Here is a 20,612-nt window from a genome sequence, read left to right as displayed (position 1 = left end):
AGAAAACTCGCACTAAATGTTACATTAGGGACCTTAAGATCCACTACGGCGAGGCTCTGGTACGGCTAAAGTGGGAAAGATTACTTCCGGTGACGTTACTCTTTACAGTTCGAGCAAGGTTTCCCACTGTAGCACGGCTGTCTGGTGCGGGAAACATGGCGAGTTGACGGAGTGTTCACTACGTGAGTAAACTATTGTACTTTTATCGGATCTTTTATCGTTGGAATGGAAAGGGGGCATAAAAACGTTAATTTGTACTATATTTTAAAATAATATGGGTTTGATGACGTTCTTTTAGCAAAAAAACTTGCTGGAAGTGTTCCGAAAGATGGACAAGTCAGACAAGCACACATTGCAAGCATTATAAGTTGGAATTTGTTTTTACTTTTGCTCACTTCTACTCTCTAAAACACTGACGTTTAGCGAAGTTCCATGCAACTTAGTGTAGAACGGGTGACTGCTGGAATATGGGCTGACTTGGTTTGAAAGAGAAAACTGTTTTTCTATCCATTTTGTTCATTTTCTGTCGATTTAAGCTTAAGCTAAGTTTACAGATGAGTGAGATGTCTTGACTTGGTTGTTGAGTTTGCTCCTCTTTCAGAGCTTTATGATGATAAGCAGTATCTCTCTCGTGAAATTTGCTCCTGAATAATGACAAAAACTTTGTTAGAACGCATTAGCATTCATAGAACATTTTTTGTTTTCAGGGCTTAAGATAAGGTAAACCAATTTTTTACCTTCTGGTGGGATGCTTTGAAATTACAGATGCACTCTAAGTATTAAAGACATTCTCCAAAACAGTTAGCCTGAACTGGAGTTATCCAGGGTCTTATGCAAAATAAGTTTCAAGGTCAGGAGGATCACACAGGAAAAAATGAGGTTGTGTTTCCATATAGACATGTTAGCCCATTTCTAAGAATAGCACTAACAATGTACATTTTCCCCACACTACTCAGTCCCAACTTTAAGTTGTTCTTAAAGTCCAGAAACTTGAAGTAACTTATTATGTCTCCAAACAGCCACTCCACACTTGTTCTCACTCTACTCATAGCAGTATTGTAAGCTTCCATCTGTGGGGTTAAAGCTCCATTTTTAAATGGACATTGAAGGTGTACACGAATGGGGTAGGCAGGATCTCCGTAAATACAAAGTGGTTGTCCAGCCAGGCTGAAGGCATACTGATTGAGGTCACGCAATAGGTCAGAATCAGCCAGCATACCTGCATCATGCTTTCTGCCCTCTGCAACAAAATTCATGGAGGCACTGTTAAAGTTCAGTCAGATAAGTGAAACGAAGGTCTTATAACATTTTGTTGAAAGAATATTGAAGCATTGAGGGTCTAAAAGGAATAGTTCATTTTTCTCTAAACTATGACAATTCAGGGAAAAATCAAACTATTAATTTGCTTATTCATATATTATGATTGAAAATATTAAATGAAACATGCTTTTCTCTGGAAATAGTCAGCTTGCCTATGAGAGTGAAGTGTTTTTATAAGAGGGTGTTTTAATTTCTTATGCAAAAGCAGTTGTATGTTTCCAGGAAGTCTTATTCCATGCAATTTCCCACGATGAAAGGGAAATACAAACCACTTTGGCAGTTGCCTCCTCACCCTGACCCCAGATTCAATTTTCTAAAGAAAAGGCAACTTACCAACAGGGCCATACATATTTGCAATCATTCCATTCGGGGTAACAACAGACTGAAACTTGATTCCATGGACACGTTTGTGTCCATTGTAAAGCAGCCTCTGGTTAAGAGTGCCGGGCCTACAAACAGGGCGAACTGTCCCATCAACAAAACCAAAACAGTTATCAAGTGGGCTTCCTTTTCGGTGAACAACTTCAGCAAATCTTTCAAGATTGGCTTGGCTTAGCAGCTGATGATTCCACTGCAGAATGCGATGACTGTGAACTTGATAAATATAATCTAAAACTTGATTAGTTATCATGCACAATACAGGAACGGGCTTAGCGAACAAGTGGACCATGTCACTGTATCGGCAAGGGTAACACAACCGCTTCAAAAGCATACACAATCCTTCGGTTCCGTCACAAATTGTCCCTTAGTGACAACTTATAACAGCAGGAATCCGTAAAGCCCGAGAAAGTCTTGGGATGTCAGCTTTCTCGAACCGAAAAGCGGACAAACATTCATCTTCGGTCAGGTTTTCGAGGTCGAAATGTGGATACAACTCACACGGCAAGTCCAGGTTTTGTGGGTTGTAAAGGTCGTATAGTAAGAGAAATTCGGCGTCATCGAGGACATTCATGTCATAATAGAGCATTATAAGCTCTCTCAATTCTTTCCAAGAGAACATTTTTTCTAAACAAACATACAAACATACATACAACAAAAAAACTTGGAGCAGAGTTTTATTTATTTACATCGAGTTCGACTTCGCCGTACTGCACAAAACTTAATCAATTTGAGTTTGGCGGGAGACGGCGTAGTCGGCCCAGTCTCTTTCGGTTGCATCAGCCGTACCAGAGCCTCGCCGTACTGGATCGTAAAGTCCCTAGTTTGACGCAAAGTTAAGCCAAAAATTAGGAAACTCCAACGATAAACTCGGTAGCCTCGTAGCACCGTTCAAATTTGCCGCCATCGCGCATGCACAAAAACTTAAGATGTCCCGTTTGGGAACCCGGACAGCCGCACGTTACGTAACAGTTGCTATCCGTTACGTTGCGTAAGTTGTTACTACGAGATCGCAGCTTTATCGTTGGTTAATCGCTCAGGCTAGCGTTTTGATGCTCAAAATAATATTTTTAAAAGCGACTATACAAGGTCATTAAACAAACAGACAAAATTTCTGTAACTACATGCGCTGAGGCTGCTGGTTACCACCATTGCTGTAGTTGGTTTCAGTAGTCGGAATGGCCACCATAGCTTGTGGTGGAAAAGGTTGCATTTGGAGCGATAAATGTCCGTTTCCCACTTGATGGTATGCATAGTATAACTAAAAAAAAAGTAGATTAAAATATCCAGTTGATTAATGAGAAAAAGAAGGAAAAGGGGCCGGAGGGAAAGGGAAGGAAAACTGGAAGGGTAAGAATGAAAGGAGAAATGTGAGAAGAATAACTGTGGGAATAGAGGAAAGACGAATGGAGGTGGAGGTTAAAAGGAAGAGAGCGAGACAGGAAATAAGAGAGGCATAAAGGGAGGTATGGGAGGAGGAGAAAAGGGAGGGAAGAGTGACGGGAGATGGAAGGGAGGGGAGAAAAGGGAGGGGAGAAAAGGGAGGGGAGAAAAGGGAGGGGAGAAAAGGGAGAGAAAAAGTGAGTTAGCAATGCAGAGCAAAAAGGAGGAAGGGAGGGGAGGGGAGAAAACAAGGGATGAGGGGAATGGGAAAGAGAAGTCGTGCAAAAGCAAAAGATAACGAAAAGGAGAAGGAGTAAGGACGGAGAAAAGAGGAGATAGGAAAGGATTTCCGCATGCCTTCCTAGACCTCAGTGCCCTATTCGATAAATGGTTTTTTCCAGAGTAAGGCAACATACCTGACTTTGCTGGGGCGATTGAAGCCCAGCATCACTGCTCCGAGCGATCGCCACGGCGAGAATAATCTCAGCGATGGAAAATATAACAATCAAGGCATGTATGGCTATCATGGTATTTTCCTGGTCTTCAAACTTGATTTTTGCGTCTTTAGCCCCAAAGAAAGGAAAACCTTCACCGTTCATTTGACGATGATTAACATATTTGTAACTCAATACAGATTTCAGAGCCCATGAATAGCTTTCAAGTACCACTACACAAACCACAACAGAGGCAATACTAATTGTACTGAGCCAGCGTGTCTGAAATCATGAATCAGGGAAGATAGCAATTATATTCTAAGCTTCAAATGTGTCTTATCAGTCTAAGCGCTGGACTTTAACCTTTAGTCAGTGAATAACTTAAATGTCACGCAAAAGTAGGACGTTATTTTAATATTTTCTCGTCACATAAATAATCTCATAACATTTCAGTTGGTAATCATTCTCACCAGAATCGAGGAGCGTCTGGTCCTGGTCGCCACAATCAATCCCATAATTCCCGCTGGCAATACCTGTCCGAGCAAGCAGTAACATTTCAGGTTTTAGAAATCATGTCAAACGGCAGAAAGTAGAGTTTGCAAAGTTTCCCTTTACAGGACCATTACAAGCTTTTTCGTACATGTGCAAGCAAGTTTTAAAACCCTAGGGAATATTGTTGTCGTGGATGTTCTTTATCCTCGTTGCCTAGACCCCTAAAATCAAATGAAATGGTTTGAAATGAAAAAACGTACGATCAGTAAATATATTTTGATCTAGAAAACGCCACTCAATTATACCCCAGAATATTTTAAGATCCAATTTCATTCAAGCAACGGCCTTACTTTGGGTGATTTGAGAAATACCGAGAGAATAGCCAAGTAGAAGTAAAACATGGTATTAGGTGGACTTAAGTGTTAATGTTAATATTTACAATTACTAAAGGAGGTTAACTGTAGGTAAATAAAGCCGACTCTGTCTTCTCTATGGCTGGTCACGCCACTGAATTCTGAGCCAATCATAAGAGTTGCATCAGAAAACACATTGCAATAATCTATGCATTGGGTTCAGCACATCAGAATTACGTCGCGGCTTTCTTCTGGATTGTTGAAACGTAACTCAGCCCAGCCTAAACTGATCCAAATGCTGCTCTCCCGTCGAGCATAACAACGCAAGAGCATAAGAACGGGAATATAACTTTGTCTCGGTGTGACAAGGCAGTATGACGACTTGATTTCAAACGGCTTGGCCGTGTTGTCAAAAACTAATTTACATTCCTTGATCTCCGTTATGGTTCATATATTCGATATAAATTGTTTTCATGACATGTCATATTAAATGCAACACATGAAAGAAATTTAGTTTTTGACTCAGAAAAATGTAGATTTCAGGTAGCACAATACTAGAGAAAGACAAATCAGTGTACAAAACGTTACGAACTGTTTAGTTGCAGCTTTTTACCCACTCGTGCTTATTGGCTGTATACCTGATTGTGATCTAAGTCGTGTGATTACCTGAGCAAATATTAAACTCATCTTGGTGCGACTGAATTAAATGTACTGTTTGAAAATTCTACCGTGCTATATAAAATCAAGCCATATCAGTTGAAAGTTCTTAGCGGAAGTCGATCATAAGGCGTTTGAAAACAGCTGCATTATTCACAGGCAGCGCAAGCTCACTACTAGAAAAGCGGACGTGACTCTTACCGTGTTGCGCAACGTTTTATATTTATAAAGGTTTGTATGGGATGTTATCGGTTTGCCGTAAAAGAGAGAAAAAAATGTCTTGTTTTGAAATAATATGGGCTGATCTTATTGCCTTGTTGTTTTCTTTGTTGATTCCTAGCGTCTCAGACCATTTTGAAGCGTTTTCGGCGAGTTAGCGCTATGTTGGTGTTTAGACTGATAAGACACATTTGAAGCTGAACACCAACATAGCGCTAACTCGCCGAAAACGCTTCAAAATGGTCTGAGACGCTAGGAATCAACAAAGAAAACAACAAGGCAATAGGGTAAGCCCATTTTATTTCAAAACAAGACATTTTTTTCTCTTTTTTAAGGCAAACCGATAACATCCCATACAAACCTTTATAAATATAAAACGTTGCGCAACACGATAAGAGTCACGTCCGCTTTTCTAGCAGTGAGCTTGGACTGCCTGTGCATTATTATGCTAATCGTTAATAGGAAGGTGTTTTGTAGCTTCGCAGAAGTCACGTTCTTGAAGGGAGATCATCCTTCTAGAAAGAAATACGACCTAAACGGCCCATTTGTAGTGTAGACTAGGAACAATCGACCAACGACTTGATGCACGGTATCACGACCCAGAGCTTAAGTTAATCCTCTTTAACATTGTGTAAATCCCAGCCTAGTTCGTGCAGCCGTTGACGATTTCGACTTTTTATATGACCCAACCACCGTTTACGAATCACAGATTTCGTGTAATCATCGCAGTTTGGATTGATCCCTTAGTTTCGCGGCCATAATAATAGTCGTATTCGGTCAATAAACACCATACCTGGTTGCATTATTCGTAAGCTCATAAGCTAAATATTGAGGGCCATTCTCAAACTACGTTTCTTGACGAATGACAGCTGTGAGGGTTGAGTGATATTTGGTCTCAGTGGTCGCATTATTGAAACGAATAGAAGCACTAGCGAAAAACTGTTTAACGTCTTCGCCATGAACCTCGAATATCTTCTATTTTAACGGTCGAAAGCACAAGCATTGGCAATGAAACAGCTGTAGTTCTACGTCTTTAAGTGTATACTTACGAGAGCTGCGATCCAACATGGCATGAACAAAATGCTGAGGTATATGTAGCGTACTTCATAATGGTCTACGATGCCGAATGCGAAAAAGATAACTGCCATTGCTAGTTGAAGAATCGAAATGATTTTCAATTCTCGCCGGCTGAACGCCATGTCGAGTGGAATATTTCCGCGATGTTTAATCTAAAATATTTACCTGATACTTTGAAACCGACAGAACACAATAACTCGTTCCCAGTCTCATCGCAATTTCTTCGCTTGTCAGGGCCAGTGATAGCTTTGAGAGCGACAAAGAGTTGGTGTCTAGATTCTGGATGAATGCGATCATTTCACTACCGTAACAGTGCGCGAGCTAGTAAATAGTCGTCCAGAATTATACAATCGCTCGCGCGAAGAAACTTCGACATGTATGATTTGCAAGGCTTTTCCCCTGATTTCTCAATAGGTGGCAGCTTTTTAAGCTGTCAATTTGACGGTCAAATAGGTTGATATTAGGGATTAAAAGGCCTTGTGCTTGACAGGGAAACATTCAAGTCAGGAGAAGGATTTTAATCAGAGCCCTGCAGGTTTTTATGGCTCTTATATAAGGTTTTTCATTGAGGAGGCGCTGGGGGAAGGTGTCTTGGGTAGAATTGGTGTTAGAAAATGAACAATACACGTAATAAGTAGCCTTATTATCGAACTGAGCTTCGTAGAGTAAAAATAACGCAATACTACACAACGAAACGTCATATAAGATAGATTTATTTTATTTTATTTTGCTATGGAGCTGAAAAGAATGAGTTTTAAATGAACGAGGAGTAAATTTTACTCAGCTATGTCTCCCCCCTCTCCTCCTCCCTCGAGTAAGTGTCCCGTCTGACTAACTCTTTCCCTCTCCCCCACTGGGGATGATTGAGGTGTTCACCAGAAATAAATAACTACGTATATTGTGAACACCGGGCGATCACGAATATGATTGGGCTGCAACTGAAGTCGGTTGCCCTTGCAATTGGATCGGCACTCGACAAGCTTTAACTTGGCTGTAAGAAATGCCTACCCGAAAATGAATAAAGATATGATGTGTTTAATCACGGGTATATTCAATAGATTACAGTCCATCAGATATTTTCTCTTGCACGACTTGTCTAAACGCGTCAAATGATCCAATATGGATTTGTTAGAATCGAGGAATGTCCTGTAATACAGAGTTGAGGCAATTGGGCAATTAAAGTTTTCCGACTTCTCTGTTTAAGAGATGATCGCTAATAGTAAAACTCGAGAATTCATATAATGATAAATTGTATGACTGCACTTATAGTTGTGGAACTGAGGTTATACCTCGTGAAAAGCAGTGGATGCAGGAGAAATTTTATGAAACATTTACGGCAATTTAGGACTGCCTAGCAGAGTGACTAACTGTCTAACTTAAAAATTGAAAGCGACATGAATGTATTATGGTTCACAAACTGACTGACGACAAGTGACAGCTGACGACTGACGACTGACGACTGGCAACTGACAATTGACGACTGACGACTGACGACTGGCGACTGACGACTGACGACTGACGACTGACGACTGACGACTGACGACTGACGACTGACGGCTGACGACTGACGACTGACGACTGACGACTGACGACTGACGACTGACGGCTGACGCCTGACGACTGACGACTGACGATTAACGACTGAAGACTGGCAACTGACAACTGACAACTGACAATTGAAAACTGACGACTGACGACTGACGACTGGCAACGGACAACTGACAATTGACGACTGACGACTGACGCTTGACGACTGGCAACGGACAATTGACGACTGACGACTGACGACTGACGCCTGACGACTGAAGACTGGCAAGTGACAACTGACAACTGACAATTGAAAACTGACGACTGACGACTGACGAGTGACGACTGGCAACGGACAACTGACAACTGACGACTGACGACTGACGACTGACGACTAATGACTTAAGACTGGCAACTGACAACTGACAATTGAAAACTGACGACTGACGACTGACAACTGACGACTGACGACTGACGACTAACGACTGACGACTGATGACTGATGACTGACGACTGACGACTGACGACTGACGACTGACGACTGACGACTGGCGACTGACGACTGGCGACTGACGACTGGCGACGACGACTGGCGACTGAAAACTGACAACTGACAACTGACGACTGACGACTGACAACTGACGACTGACAACTGACGACTGACAACTGACGACTGACAACTGACAACTGACAACTGACAATTGACGACTGACGACTGACGACTAACGACTGACGACTGGCGACCGGTTAACGACGCCTGACATTTGACTACTGACTGACTGACTGGACTGACGGCTGACTGACCAACGACCGACCGACCAATCGGCTGACCAAACTACCAACTTACCCATCGATAGACTGCCTGACTGACTAACCGACTATCAGACTAAGCGACTGACTGACTGATTGACTAACTGATTAACTGGCCGACTGATTAAATGACTGATTGCCTGACTGAACCACTGACCGACTAATTGACTGACTGACTGACTGACCGAATGACTTAGTAACTGACTGACTGACTGATCATGACCGGCCGATTAACTGACCAACTGACTGACTGACCAACTGGCGGATTAACTAACTGACTGACTGGCCAATTGAATGACTAACTGACCTCAATGCCCAATTTTATCCTAGGTAACATAACATAACATATCTGATTAGCCTGCGGCGACTGACGCCCAGTATCACTCCTCCGAGCAACTGCCACACTGAGAATGATCTCAGAGATTGTAAATATGATAGTTACAGCACGTGAGACAATTCTACCTATGACTTTCGCAGTGATTTTCTGAGCTTTGAGAGTAGTAATAACTATCGAGACCCAAAGACAATATATAGTCCAGAGCTAATCCATAAACCACAACAGAGGCGATACTGATTGACTTGAGCCAATCTATCTGCAGTCAGGAATTCAGAAGAGAAAACAGTCAACTAATGACCTTAAAACATATCTTAAACCAAAGTCAGTTTAAGGGCTGGATCAGGTTACCTCCGCGTAAGTGAAGGATTCGTAAATGTCATACAGAAGTGAATAAAATGTTACATTCTCTTCGGATAAATAGTCTCATAACATATCAGTTCGTCATTATTCTTACCAGAATCGGGGAGAGTCTGGATGTGATCGCTAGAGTCAATTCCATAATGCCCACTGGTCATACCTATTCAAGCAAGAAATAACATTTAGGTTTTTAGAAATCATGTCAAATAGCCGAACATCTTTTTCCAGGAACTTCTGATTTCTTCTGTTTTATCTGCTTAAAGTATTACTGATAGGCAATAAAAAACAGCATTCAGCAGTCTTGTGCACTTACAAGATCTTGAACCGCAATCCAACATAGCATGAACAAGAAGCTGCAAGGTAAACGTAGCTTACATCGAAATGGTCCAAGGAGCCGAGTGGAAAAAGGATAACTGTCATTACCAGCCGAAAAATTGAAGGTGATCTTCGATCCTCACCGACTGAAGGCCATTGTTAGATAAATAGTCTGTGACGCTTCATCCTCGGAGACCCAGGGACTGTGAGTCGATTTCAAGTTACGGCGGAAGAGCCCCTGGGGACGTTGTCTTACAAGACTAGTTCCAAACGGTCGCAGTCGTTCTGGCATCTGATTGGTGCCAGAAAATCTGTGTGTTTTTCTGTCCAATAAGAGTGAAGTATGCTTTAGAGTCCTTTCGTGTGTTTTAACACGGAAATATGCAAGAGGCTCAGTTGCTCGCCATGTTTGATTGCGCCGTGCGACGGAGCTTTGCTCGAGGTGAAAGGTTTCAGTCTCAGCACACAATGTAAGAGAAATCGATCAAATTAAATACTTTCGCAGGTATCACAAGAGAACGTGTTTAAAAGTTTGCGAGGTTCGTATAAAACATCATGGTTGCAGGCGTTAATAGGCCGCTTTAAACGATAGACGAGATGTAAGCTGAAATCTTTCTAGATTTTTTATATAATTTGCTGGTACTGAAACTTTGCCAATCCCATGAAGTTGTTTCGTCGCACAGGCCGCGCAGGTATGTCGAGCAACTGGCGCTTACATCTTTCTGTGCGCGCCAAAATCTAATCTCCTTCGGCTAGTTGTTTAGGTAAGGTTCAGCGTGTTTTTTTCAACAATGAATAATCCGGGTGAAAATGTTTCAGATCGTTGTCTAGTATGCTGTTCTGTTTTTATCACCATTAAGAGAAAAAGAAATCTTACTGGCGAGTTCATGAAAATATTTGAAGAAGATTTCAATCAAAAGGTTTTACCAGACGATGGTCTTCCGCGTGTAGTTTGTGACACTTGTCGCTTTAGAATTGAAACATCCTGGAAACGTAATTGTAACAAAGAGGCATCGATAAAAGTTTCCCGTGGGCAGAGTACCCAAACAAGAAAATCGAATTGTTGCTGTTTCCCGGTTTCTACTAGAGGAACATTTGTCAAGGTATGCACCAATCCAATACAACCTATGTTGAAAAAAAAAAAAAAAAGAAAAGCTAAGCGTGGAAACTTTTGTTTATTAGATGTGGGTAGATGACCCTGTACTAAGCTGACAATTACCGTGTAAAGCAAACCCACCCACCAATATTTCTTGGTCTTTTGGTTTTGTTTTCCCCAATGAAAGCAGCATCGATTCCCAATGATCTAAGGTATTTAACTTGGTCTTCAACAATCGACAAAACAGGTGAAATGATAATGACCAAAGGACTAGAAGAGAATCCGTGGCCTTTTGAGCTCAAGAATTTGAACACTCTAGGCCGCAGTTGAAAGATTAAACTCTTTCCAAACCCATCGGCAACTGTCCGATGACATCTCTCCTTCCCACGATGTTCTCGATAATACGTTTTTGTTCAGATTTTAATTCGCTAACCGAACACACAGCTAAGCTTTCTCTAAGCGATTGCTGGAGGTCGTCCACGAACTTAACGTTCTCTGCAACCTTGGACCATATTGTGAAAGACTTTGCTACGAAGCGAAGGTTAGATTTTGGCGCGAACAGAAAGCTACGTAGGCGTAAGCGCCAGTTGCTCAACATACCTGCGTGGCCCGTGCGACAAAATAACTTCACGGGAATGGCAATGTTACAGTAACAGCAAATTATGTGAAGGTGTAGTCTGATCGTCCGGGTGAGTGTAGTCCTGAGAAGGACTGTTGTCGGTGGTAGTGACTGACGTTTCGCCAACCTGTGCGGAAGTCATCATCAGAGTCAAGTGAATGAACAATCATTCACTTGACTCTGATGATGACTTCCGCACAGGTTGTCGTAACGTCAGTCACTACCACCGACAACAGTCCTTCTCAGGACTACACTCACCCGGACGATCAGACTACACCTTCACATGTTACCCCCGGGTTCAAACCATTTACTGCACAGAAAATTATACAAAATATCTAGAACAATTTCAGCTTTCATCTCGTTTAACGCTTAAAGCGACATATTAACGCCTGCAACCATTATGTTTTATACGAACCTCGCAAACTTTCAAACACGTTCTCTTGTGATACCTGCCAAAGTATTCAGTATAATTTCCGGTAAGAATTTTGCGGACAATCTCATCGATCGATTTCTCTTACATTGTGTGCTCGGTGAGACTGAAACTTTTCACCTCGAGCAGAGCTCCGTCGCACGGCCCAAGCAAACATGGCGAGCAACCGAGCTTCTTGTCTGTCTCCGTGTAAAACACACGAAAGCACACTTCACTCTGCTTGGGCAGAAAAACACAAAGATTTTCTGGCACTAATCAGATGCCAGAACGACTGCGATCGCTTGGAACTAGTCTTGCAAGACAATGTCCCCAGGGGCTCTTCAGCCGTAACTTGAAATCGACTCACAGCCCCTGGTCTCCGAGGATGATGACGCTTAAGCCATTCTAAGAATCACTGATATTGTTTTCCTACCTTATTTTCGAGGTCAAAATAATATTTATAGTCGGTCTATAAACACCATATTGAAATGGTAAATTGGCCACCGTTACGTTTATAAAGACCTCAAAGTTTCAGTTGAAACAAACGGTTTATGCACTAGTGTGGATTAAAAACCAACAGACTCGCATAATTACTTGTTGTATTCGTCTTCGCATCCATCTCACGTTAAGAATTCCATTCCTTTTTCTCAGTTTCTAAGACTTCGTCGTTTATGTAGTAATGACTCTGATTTCCACCAGAAATCAGAGTCTATGTGCCAGATTTCCTATAAACGCGGTTACCCTGATTCTGTCGTTTAAGCGGGTGACCACCGCGCCCAGCTTAGTGATCGACATTCAGCACTACAAACGTCACAAAAGAAAGAATTCCGACCGCATTCCATTCACTCTCACGTTTCACCCTCACAACCACTCAGTTAAATCCATCCTTCTTAAAAACTTGAAACTACTTCAAAACGATTCAGAGACAAGTACTATCTTTTCGCAGCCTCCGCTCATTTCATTCAAACGCGACAAAAACATAGCCTGGGCAATTTTTAGGTCAGAAGTTCTTTTCAGACTAGTAACCAACCAGGCACTTTTAAATGCGCTCGTGCACGATGCAAAACGTGTCCTTTCATTCACAACACTGAGAAAATATCGGGACCCAAACGATCCATTGAGATCACCGATCACTTCACGTGCACCTCTGCCAATGTAATCTATTGCATAACTTGCACTTATTGCAAAAAGATTTACATCGGCAAAACAGGCAGAAGACTAGGTGACCGATTCCGAGAACACCTTCGCGACGTGGAGAGGAATGACAAAGACACATCGAAACCAGTCAGATAGACATTTTAATTTACCTAATCATTGTAAGCAACATGTGACAATCTGCGGTCTTTCCTTACACTTAGGTAGCACGGAAAGCCGTAAAACTCTTGAACAAAAGTTCATCTTTCAAACCTGACCCCGGTTGTTCAAAGGATGGATAAATTTATCCACCGGATAAGCTTATCTGGTGGATAAAAAGGCTATCCACTGGATAGTTATCCGGCGGATAAAAAGTTGCCGCAGAAAGCACGGATAGCGAGACATATAACTATCCGATGGATAACTCGCTATCCGAGCAGTTGCCATGGTTACAGCCCGGGCATTGCGTGATCTTTTCGCTCGCGCGTGCTAGTGGCGAGACAACATGGCAGAAAATGTTGCTCCTTCCCCGGCTAAGCGCGCTAGAAAACCCAATTTTACACCCGCCGAATGCGCAGTTATTTTGGAAGAGGCGGAAGAAAATATAAACATTATCAAAAGGAAATTTTCCTCCACCCTTTGTAATAAAAACAAAACGCGAATATGGGAGGAAATAACCGAGAAAGTTAATGCCCTCGCAGTTTTCAAAAGAACGGTTATGGAGGTAGAAGAAAAGTGGAGAGGAATGGTGAGTGGAGCAAAAAGAGAGCACAACAAATGTACCACGGCAATAAAGAAGACCGGGAATGGAAAGAAACCGGCTTCTCCAAAGGCTACCACAGCCAAAATTATTGAGCTCTTCGAAACGGATCCGTCTTTCAGCGGCATTTTGGGCGGTATCGATTCAGGTAAGCCACTAATGTTTACAACTTTGTTCACTTACGATGATACTCACCGTAGGTGTAATCCACAATGTGCTGATTGTTTCTGCAGTTCTTTGTTTAAACATGACGCAGGGTAGCAGGTGATTTTTCTTCTTTTGAAAAGTTTACAATCCCTGCAATTCGTCTACGTTTCTAAAATTCAGTGGACCCTTGTTGAATTGGATCGATCGTGAAAAGCTAAGCTGCCCTTGTATCGTGGCCGGAAAGTACTTCTAGACTTGCACTTTAAACGTTTCACACATTCGGACTCATCTTTCGTCATTTTTTTCCATTTTGATTGTGAAGTGAACAAACGCTACCTTAATCATCGATATTACGGAGCGTTTTTTTTTTTTCAGAACGGTTTCCTTGGCAGTCCGCAATGTATTTAGAGATGACCTACTTGTCTGAAATTCTCCTTTTTAAAGGTTCTTGACAGCTGATAATTGTCATTAAAATTAATTCCTTTTATTATAATAAATATATTGTTTAATTTATTAGGAGTGTTAACTCGAATATTCTAGAGTAATTTTAAGGAATGCGTACCAATTTATGGTCAGAACTTACACCATATAGGAATCAAAGGTTTAATACATTTTGTACAAATTCTACGCAGCACAAGTTTCAGACTTATCAACAGTGGATACAGGGGTTCTTGGAATAGAAAGTGAACTTCACCCTGTTGTTTCACACTGCGTACTTCCAGACACCTGTGAATCTGCAGACCCCAGTGAACTGTCACAGCTAGATTGCCCCAGTATCTGTTCTGATACAGTTCCATTAGTACCATTGGAGGAGCCAGCAATACTTGCCAAGCCACACTCAAGAAAAAAGGTCACCATTGATGACATCAACGAAATGCACCTTGAAGTCCTTAAAAAGCAAAATGTAAAACTTGACCTAGAAATTGAAAATCTAAAACTAAAGAAGAAAGAAATAATGTTAAGGATTCTAGAGCTTGAGTCTCGAAGTAGGGCCAAAGATTATTTATGAATCAATCTTTATACAATCGAACTGAAATGGCTTTGTTTGTGACTCATGTAACTGGTTATTTATGGATTGTTACTGTCAGCTCCCTATATTTTCAATCCACTGATAAACCATTTCCCCAGAAATGTACACAGGCTTTAATCACATTGGTTTTAATTTGGTTTCCTTTTAGTACTAATGCATCAATCGGTTGGAAGTTTCAACATCCCTCCCTTTAAAAATTTGAGATTGGTTTGCTCAAATTCTGCCCCTGCCCCTCCTCCCTCCCCCTCCTTGGGCAAAAAAAAATTGTTCAAATTCCCCAACCAACTTTTCATAAAAGCCAAAATCAGCCAACATGACTTTGTGCACCTCGACCAAGTTTTTTAAATCTAGACCTTCTATACCTTTTCTTCTTGAGCCATTTAAATCCAAATCTTTTTAGAAAACAGTCATTAAGTGTTACAGCAACGTTAATCCAAAATTTAGGAAAAACAAACGATGCCTCATGGCAAGGTTCGAAGATGCTGCCACTGCGCATTCACGAGAACTTAGATGTCCAGTACGGTAACCCGGCGACATGCAATGTTATTTACTACTCCATATTCTCTACATGATGGTTTCTGAAGCCCTGTTAGGATACAATTTATTCGCGTTACATTTCAGTTGCTTTCCGTTACATTATGTTACATTGCGTAAGTTGTTACCATGAGATCGCAGCATTAACGTTGGTTAATCGCCCAGGGCAAAGTTAAAGTGCTTAACATAATATTTTTATAAGCGATTGTACACGGTCACTGAGCAAGCAGACAAAACTTTCCGTAACTACATGCGCTGAGGCTGCTGGATGCCACCACTCCTATGGTTGGCTCCAGTGACCGGAGTTGCCACCATAGTCTGTTGTGGAAAAGGCTGCATTTGGATCGGTACTTGTCCGTTTCCTATTTGATGATATTCATAGTATGACTAAAAAATAAAATAAAACATCCAGTTGATTAATGAGAAAGAGAAGGTAAATGGGCCGGACCGGAGGGAGAAGGGAAGGAAAATGGGATTGGAGGAAAGGAGAAAGGAACGAGGGAGGGGGATGAAGGGAAAAGAAGAAAAGAGGAATGAACGGGAGGAACATGGGAAGGGAAGAGAGATATGGAGAAAGAAAAAAGAGAGAAAAAGAGTGAGAAATGGAAGGGAGATATAGGAATAAACTGATGGATAAAGAAGGAAGGGGAAAAAAGAGAGCAATTGATGCTAAAAGAAAGGAAGAGAAGAATAGGGTGACAAATGGAAAAAAAAGGAAAGACGAAAGGGGTAGAAGGGAAAAGAAACGAAGGAAGAGAGGATTGAAGGAGAGGGGAAGGAGAGGAAGAATTAAGGGGAGCAAGGAAAAAAAGGAAAACTGTGGTAATGGAGGAAAGACGAATAGAGGTGGAGGATGAAAGGAACGGAGGAAGACAGGAAATAAGGGAGGTATACAGGGAGGTATGGGAGGAGGAAAAAAAGGAGAGAGGAATGGAGGGAGATGGAAGGGAGGAGAGAAAAGGGAGAAAAAAGGAGAGTTAGCAATACAGAACGAAAGGGAGGAAGGAAGGGGAGGGAAGAAAAGAAGGAATGGAGGGAGAAAAAAGGAAGCAAAAGAGGGATAAATGGAAGAGAGACGTAGGAAGAAACTAAAGGACAAAGAAGGAAGGGAAAAAGAGAAAAATTGAGGCTGAAAGAAAGGGAGGGAAGAATAGGAAGAGAAATGGAAAGGAGGAAAGACAGAGGGAGAGAAGGAGAAAGAAACAAAGGAAGGGGAGGCGAGGAAGAACTAAAGGGAGCAAGAAAGAAAAGGAAGAACAAAAGGAGAAATGTGAGAAGAAAAACTGCGGGAATGGAGGGAAGACGAAAAGAGGTGGACGTTGAAAGGAACGGAGAGAGACAGGAAGTAAGGAGGGTCCTTATGGAGCTATGGAAGGAGGAGAAAAGGGAGGGAGGAATGGAGGGAAGAAAAGAGAGGGAAAAGGTGAGTTAGGAATGTAAAGCGAAAGGGAGGAAGGAAGGGGAGGGGAGAAAAGAAGGGATGGAGAGAATGAGAAAGGGAGAGAAGGTGAGACGAAGGAAGGTGAAGGAAGTCGTGCAAAAGCAAAATACAACGAACAGGAGAAGGAGTAACGACGGAAAAAAAAGGAAATAAGATAGGATTTCGTTTCTTTTGCGTTTCTAGACTTCAATGCCATATTCGATAAATGATTTTTTTCCAAAGTAATGCAACATACCTGATTTTCCTGCGGTGACTGACGCCCAGCATCACTGCTCCGAGCCATCGCCACGGCGAGAATGATCTCAGCGATGGCAAATATGATAATCAAGGCATGTATGGCTATCATAGTATTTTCCTGGTCTTCAAACTTGATTTTTGCGTCTTTAACCCAAAAGAAAGCAAAACCTTCTTGATCGTTTCTTTGACGATAACCAAAATATTTGAACGATAATATATCTCTCAAAGCCCATGAGTAGGTTTCAAGTACCACTGCACAAACCACAACAGAAGCAATACTAATTGTACTGAGCCAGTTTGTCTGAAATAGTAAAATTAGAGATAGCAATTATTTTCTGAGCTTCAAATATACCTTACCAGTTGGACATTATCTTACCAGTACTGGAAATTAACCTGTAAGTCAGCGAATACTTGTTTAATGTCACGCAAAAGTAAGACGTTATTTTAATATTTTCTCTTCACATTAACAATCTCATAAATTTCAGTCGATAATCATTCTCACCAGAATCAAGGAACGTCTGGTCCTGGTCGCCACAATCAATCCCATAATGCCTGCTGGCAATACCTGTCCGAGCAAGCAATAAAATTGTAGGTTTTTGAGAAATCATGTCAAACAGCAGAAAGTAGAGTTTGCAAAGTTTACCTTTACAAAGCCATTACAAGCTTATTCGTACAGGTGCAAGCAAGTTTTAAAACCCTCGGGAATATTGCTGCCGTGGATGTTTTTCATGCTCTTTACCTAGACTTTGAAATCAGGTGAAATGGTTTGGGATGGAGAAACCTGAATCGTGAACGTGTTATCAGTAAACCTATTTTGATGTACAGAACGTCATATAATTATACCCCAGAATATTTAAGATCCAATTTGGGTATCAACATTTCCAGTGATATGACCTGGAATATTCAAATTAATGAAATTCTCAAGAAGGTATCTAACTGAGAGACTATATTTTTTTGGTGCAACTTAAGAGAGCTACGGTTACTCGCAGTGATTTAGGGCTCTTCTACTCTAGTTGTATTAGATCAATTACTGACTATGCAGTTCCGGCCTTTCATTTCAGTTTGGCTAAATATTCAATGCAAGAGTTGGAATGTACACAGACCCGGAGAGCGATGTCCATTATCTGCCTCGTTGTTAGCAATAATGAGGCTCTTGTTATTATGAATTTGAAGAAATTGGGAATCCACCATGGCGAAATATGTGAGACACTTTTTCACACAATTGAAAATGACAAACAAGTTATTACCTGCACCACACGAATCTACTTATTTATCAAGGTGTGCGCGACCTTTTAACATGCCTCGTGTTAAACCCGACCGTTTTAAGAATATCCTTAATTATTATCTGTTTTTGCCCTAGATGGGCTAGATTTTCCAATTTCGTCTTTCGATAACCTTTTTAGCGTCCTCTTTGCCTTTTTATTCTTTTAATTAAGATAGATTAGTTAATGATTTTGATCTATTCAGCTTTTGAACTGCCATGTATTTATGAATTAATAATAAACTTCAAACAAATTATAATATTTAAGATCCAATTTCATCAAAGAAACGGCCTTCCTTTGTGTTTCTTGAGAAATACTGAGAGAATAGCCAGGTAGAAGTGAAACATGGTATTGGGTAGACTTAAGTATTAATGTATATATTTACAATTACTAAAGGAGGTTCACTGTGGGTAAGTAAAGCTAACTCTGTCTCCTCCATGGCTGGTCACGCCACTCAATTCGAAGCCAATCATAAGCGTTGCATCAGAAAACACTGCAATAGTCTATGCATTGGATTCGGCACAGAATTACGTCACGGCTTTCTTATGGATTGTTGCAACTCAGCCTAGCTTAAAATGCTGCTCTCCTACCGAGAACATAAGAACACAAGAGTATAAGAACGGGAGTATAACTTAGTTTCGGCGTGATACGGCAGTATGATGACTTGATTTCAAACGGCTTGCCCGCGTTGCGAAAAACTAATTAGGGAGTTTGAGAAACGACGACGGCGACGCCGTGGACAACTTCGGTTAAAAAAATAAACTTATATTTTATCTAGAGTCCCACGATACTCTAAAGTCATTTACTTTGTTTCTCATTCTCGAACTATCTCGAAACTAAATGTGGAACTGTCAGCGTTAAAATTAGAAATAGAAATGAGTGTAAAACAATAGCCGTCGACGTTCACGTTCTGCATACGACGCAAAGTCTGATCATTTCACGTTATTGTTTTCGCAGAGGACGCAACGAAAGCGATAACTGGTGTTTGAAAACAGCTGCAAAATTATGCTAATCGTTTAGCAAGGTGTTTTATACCCTAGCAGAAGTCACGTTCTTAAAACGAAATTTTCCTTCCAGAAAGGAATACGACCTAAACTGCCTATTTGAAGTGTAGACAAGCAACAATATTATTCGACCAAACGATGTACGGTATCACGACTTGTGTTTTATTGCCAAAGCTTGTGCTTTCGACCGTTAAAATAGAAGATATTCGAGGTTCATGGCGAAGACGTGGAACAGTTTTTCGCTAGTGCTTCTATTCGTTTCAATAATACGACCACTGAGACCAAATATCCCTTAACCCTCACAGCTGTCATTCGTCGAGAAACTTAGTTAGAGAATGGCGCTCAATATTTAGCTTATGAGCTGACCAATAATGCCAACCAGGTACGGTGTTTACTGACCGAATACAGTATTATTATGGCCGCGAAACTAAGGATCAATCCAAACTACGCTAAATACACGAAATCTGTGATTCAGAAACCGTGGTTGCGACATATGAAAAGTCGAAATCGAGAACGGCTGTAGAGCTAAGCTGGGATATGTACAATCGGCAGTTCTTCTTCTTCAAGTGTACTTACGAGAGCTGCGATCCAACATGGCATGAACAAAAAGCTGAGGAAAACGTAGCGTACTTCAAAATGGTCCACGATGCCGAATGCAAAAAAGATAACTGCCATTGCTAGTTGAAGAATCGAAATAATTTTCAATTCTCGCTGGCTAAACGCCATTTTGAGTGGAATATTTCCGCGACGTTTAATCTAAAATATTTACATGATAACTTTTAAAACCGAAGTAACACAATAACTCGTTCCCAGACTCATTGCAATTTGTTCGCTTGTCAGGGCCAATCTGGTTTCTGGATAAATGTGATAATTTAACTACCGTGACAGTGAGCTGGCAAAGAGTCATCCAGAAACAATCGCTCGTGTGAATAAGCCTTAGCAAGTATGATTTGTAAGGCTTCCCTCCCTTTTTTTCTTAATACGTGACGGCTTTTTGAACTGTCAATTCTAAGGTGAAATTGGTTGATATTATCGATTATAAAAGGCCTTCTGCTTGACGGGGATACATACATGTTAGTCAGGAGAAGGATTTTCATGACGGCCCTGCAAGCGTTTATGGTTTTTAATCATTCGGGAGGGGGCTGCGGGGGGGGGGGAGGGGAAGGAGGAGGGAGGTCTCACCAAACCTTGTTTTGTGAAAAATCAGTGTTAGAAATTGAAAAATACACGCAATAAGTAGCCTTATTCTATTTTATTTTGCTATGGAGTTGAAATGAATG

At 41.2% G+C, this 20,612-nt stretch overlaps 2 protein-coding genes and 1 pseudogene across 4 annotated transcripts; all 3 read right to left on the bottom strand.

The window, feature by feature from the left end:
- Window positions 1-649: 649 nt before the first annotated feature.
- LOC148740139 (uncharacterized) lies at window positions 650-2,320 on the bottom strand (annotated as a pseudogene). Its single transcript, XR_015996482.1, has 2 exons — window positions 1,654-2,320; window positions 650-1,240 (listed from the first exon to the last, which is right to left on the bottom strand). The product of XR_015996482.1 is annotated as an uncharacterized LOC148740139 (transcript).
- Window positions 2,321-2,348: 28 nt separating this feature from the next.
- On the bottom strand, window positions 2,349-6,514 carry LOC148740138 (uncharacterized). 2 transcript variants are annotated; one of them, XM_088748322.1, is made up of 4 exons: window positions 6,286-6,514; window positions 3,986-4,048; window positions 3,498-3,797; window positions 2,349-2,959 (listed from the first exon to the last, which is right to left on the bottom strand). In XM_088748322.1, the coding sequence occupies exons 1-4, from the start codon at window positions 6,433-6,435 to the stop codon at window positions 2,819-2,821; spliced, it is 654 nt and encodes a 217-aa protein (XP_088604448.1). In that variant the 5' UTR covers window positions 6,436-6,514; the 3' UTR covers window positions 2,349-2,818. The 2 variants fall into 2 exon arrangements, with proteins under 2 accessions (XP_088604448.1, XP_088604449.1); XM_088748323.1 differs by lacking the exon at window positions 6,286-6,514 and adding an exon at window positions 5,027-5,118.
- Window positions 6,515-14,413: 7,899 nt separating this feature from the next.
- Window positions 14,414-20,138, bottom strand: LOC148740137 (uncharacterized). Its single transcript, XM_088748320.1, has 4 exons — window positions 19,909-20,138; window positions 17,569-17,631; window positions 17,065-17,367; window positions 14,414-15,775 (listed from the first exon to the last, which is right to left on the bottom strand). Exons 1-4 carry the CDS (start codon window positions 20,056-20,058, stop codon window positions 15,635-15,637), a joined length of 657 nt encoding a protein of 218 aa, XP_088604446.1. The 5' UTR covers window positions 20,059-20,138; the 3' UTR covers window positions 14,414-15,634.
- Between the last annotated feature and the right edge of the window lie 474 nt (window positions 20,139-20,612).

This window comes from Stylophora pistillata, chromosome 2 (genome assembly GCF_964205215.1).
Source record: "Stylophora pistillata chromosome 2, jaStyPist1.2, whole genome shotgun sequence".
In the NCBI taxonomy this organism is placed as follows: Eukaryota; Metazoa; Cnidaria; class Anthozoa; order Scleractinia; family Pocilloporidae; genus Stylophora; species Stylophora pistillata.
The sequence above is the reverse complement of the archived record's forward strand: the minus strand, read 5'-3'. Positions and strand labels throughout refer to the sequence as shown.